Source organism: Lathyrus oleraceus, chromosome 7 (genome assembly GCF_024323335.1).
Source record: "Lathyrus oleraceus cultivar Zhongwan6 chromosome 7, CAAS_Psat_ZW6_1.0, whole genome shotgun sequence".
NCBI classification, from domain to species: Eukaryota; Viridiplantae; Streptophyta; class Magnoliopsida; order Fabales; family Fabaceae; genus Lathyrus; species Lathyrus oleraceus.
Genome location: NC_066585.1, coordinates 123,432,741 through 123,435,611, shown reverse-complemented (window position 1 = coordinate 123,435,611; position 2,871 = coordinate 123,432,741). Strand labels below are relative to the sequence as shown.

Below are 2,871 nucleotides of genomic sequence, written 5' to 3'. Positions count from 1 at the left end.
AGTTCTTGTCAGAATCAACTCACTCTTTTCATTTGTAATCACCGTCATCCCTCCTTTCTTGGGTACCACTTGCATAGGACTCCCCCAAGCACTATCCGAAATAGGATAAATCATGCCGACTTCCAATAATTTCACTACTTCTTTCCTTACTACCTCTTTCATATTAGCATTCGAACGACGTTATGGTTGAGCTACCAGCTTGTAATCCTCTTCCATCACGATTTTATGGATACAATGAGCTGGACTTATTCCTTTCAAACCGGAAAGTGCATAACCCATTTCCTTTTTATTTTTCTTCAAAACTTTAATCAATTTTTGTTCTTCATTGTTGGATAATGCATTGCTAATAATCACAGGTTTGTGACCACCCTCTTCAAGAAACCTATACTTCAAATGTGAGGGGATCATCTTCACTTCAAGTTTTGAGTAATCTTTATTTGACTCATCTTTCAATTCTTCAACTTTGGCTTTAAGTGGAGGAATTTCGTCCAATGACTCGAGTTCTCTTAAGAATTCTTCAATCTCTTTTTCTTCATCTTCATTAAGAACTTTAAGTGCATCGGTTTGAGCTTTCTGAAGTGGAGTGGATAAATGAACTTATCTTTTCACCTCCATAATGACTTCATCAGTGGCATCCATTTGGAAAAAATATCCTTTATCTTGTGAGTGTTTCATGTCTTCAAAGAGGTTGAAACATACTGCTTCATCTTGAACTCTAACATTCATTAAGTCATCATCAATATACATCATCATTCTTGCGGTTTTTATGAAAGGTCATCCTATAATCAAAGGTGCATCGTCATCACCTTCCATGTCTATAACAATGAAATCAACTGGAAACAAGAACTTGTCCACCTTAACTAAAACATCTTCAACCTCTCCATGCGGAAGAGTGATAGACTTATCGGCCAATTGTAATGTCGTCTTTGTTGATTTCATTTCAATGTTACCTAACTTTTGAACCACGGATAATAGAATCATGTTTATGCTAGAACCCAAATCAATCAATACTTTGCCAATGTATACATTCTCTATAGTGACAGCTAATGTAACCCTCCCATGATTGATTTCTTTCCGAGGGAGAGTTCTTTGAATGATGACGCTACAACAAGCATCGAGATTGATGGTTTCTTGATCCGTATACCTCCTTTTCTTTGTGAGAATGTCCTTCATAAACTTAGCATAAGTTGGCATTTGTTCAAGAGCTTCAGAAAATGGAATTTTATCTGTAAATGACTAAATATATCTGTAAACCTTGCATAATGCCTTGCATTATCTTTTTAGAAAGGATCATGTGGATAAGGTAGGTGTTGCAATGGGATAATATTCATTTTCCCCTTCTCCTCTTGATATTGTTTAGTTTTTCTTTTGTTTTCCTCACCCTTTTTCTTTTTTAAATCATCTTTTGCAATTTTTTCATTTTTTTACTAATTCCCCCTCTTTATTTTTTTCTACTACAACCTCATCTTTTTCTTCTTCTATTTCTACCACAACTTCCTCATTCTCAACATTATCACCAATGCCTTTGCCAATTTCTCTACCACTACGAGTTAGAATGGACTTATTGAGTATTTGCAGCAAGTGTTCCTTTTTGTTGATCAGTTAATTGCTTAGCTAATTGACCAACCTGAGTTTCAAGATTTTTGATGGCCGCATGAGTGCTCTTTTGATTTGCCATGGACATTTGCATAAATTGGTTCATAGTATCCTCAATCTTTGAGTTTCTACCTTGTGGATGAGGATTATGATTGTAAGGTCTTGAATCTTGTCTCCACCCTTGGCCATACTGTGCATTGTTTCCTCTTTATTGATAACCAAAACTATTTTGATACGATGTTTGCCTCTCTTGATATTCATTTTGACTTTAATTTCCCATATAATTCACCTCTTCATGTGCTAGAGGACAATAACCCGTGGGATGATCTCCATTGCAAATTTCACTATATGATACCTATTGATGTTTGTTCGGGAGTTCATGCATCTCCTTGAGTTGTTATGGAAGTTTTGACAATTGTTTTGTAAGTCCCTTCACTTGTTGAGATAACATTTTTTTGTGTGTGCCAAGATTGCATCATTTGTTCCCAATTCAATGATTCCAGATTTCTTTTGTAAAGACCCTCTATTGTGTTGAAATTGGGGATAATTGAGTGCCATTCGATCAATAATAACTATTGCATATTCTGCACTTTTAGACATTACAGAACCACCCATAGTTGTATCAAAAAGAAGGTTTGGTTGCAATTGAAGTTCATTGCGGAAGATGTGAATTTGAGTTAGAACATCAAAGCCATGGTTAGGACATCTTCTCAACATTGACTTGTATCGCTCCCATGCTTCACAAAGGGATTCACTTGAACCTTGAGAAAATACAGTAATTATGGTTCTGGCCTCCATAATTTTGTTGTGTGGAAAGAACCTATTAAGAAATTTTTCCTGAAGTACATTCCAATATGTCATAGTCTGAGCTAGTTGATCAAGATGCCACTCTTTTTCTTTCCCAATAAATGAATGAGGAAGCAATCTCCTGAACACTTATTCTTCTTCTGCTTCTGGAGCTCCAAGTGTATCGACAATCTCATAGAATTTGGTAAGGTGAGTATATGGATCTTCATGGTCAAGCCTGGTGAAAGGATTTATATATAAGATTTGTAGCAATCCGATCTTCATTTATGGATTTCTCACATTTTGTACGGGTCAGACAATATGAGCATTTCTTCTTGGGCTATTGACACAAGGCCCTCTTATGATTACTTCTTCTTCCATAGCTTCTTTACCGATAAGAGTTGTTGAAGAAGTAGAAGTTGAAGTTCCTTCACGTTGGTTTCTTTTTTTAGCTATCTGCTTTCTCTTTCTGGTTTTTCTATTAAGCTT

The 2,871-nt window shown here is 35.9% G+C and overlaps 1 protein-coding gene and 1 non-coding gene across 2 annotated transcripts; one reads left to right on the top strand and one right to left on the bottom strand.

Annotated features, from left to right (window-relative positions):
- Positions 1 to 774: 774 nt before the first annotated feature.
- LOC127102381 (uncharacterized) lies at positions 775 to 1,194 on the bottom strand. Its single transcript, XM_051039753.1, has one exon. It carries the CDS (start codon positions 1,192 to 1,194, stop codon positions 775 to 777), a length of 420 nt encoding a protein of 139 aa, XP_050895710.1.
- Positions 1,195 to 2,284: 1,090 nt separating this feature from the next.
- On the top strand, positions 2,285 to 2,390 carry LOC127109958 (small nucleolar RNA R71). Its single transcript, XR_007797199.1, has one exon. It is a non-coding gene; the product is annotated as a small nucleolar RNA R71 (small nucleolar RNA).
- Positions 2,391 to 2,871: the final 481 nt, after the last annotated feature.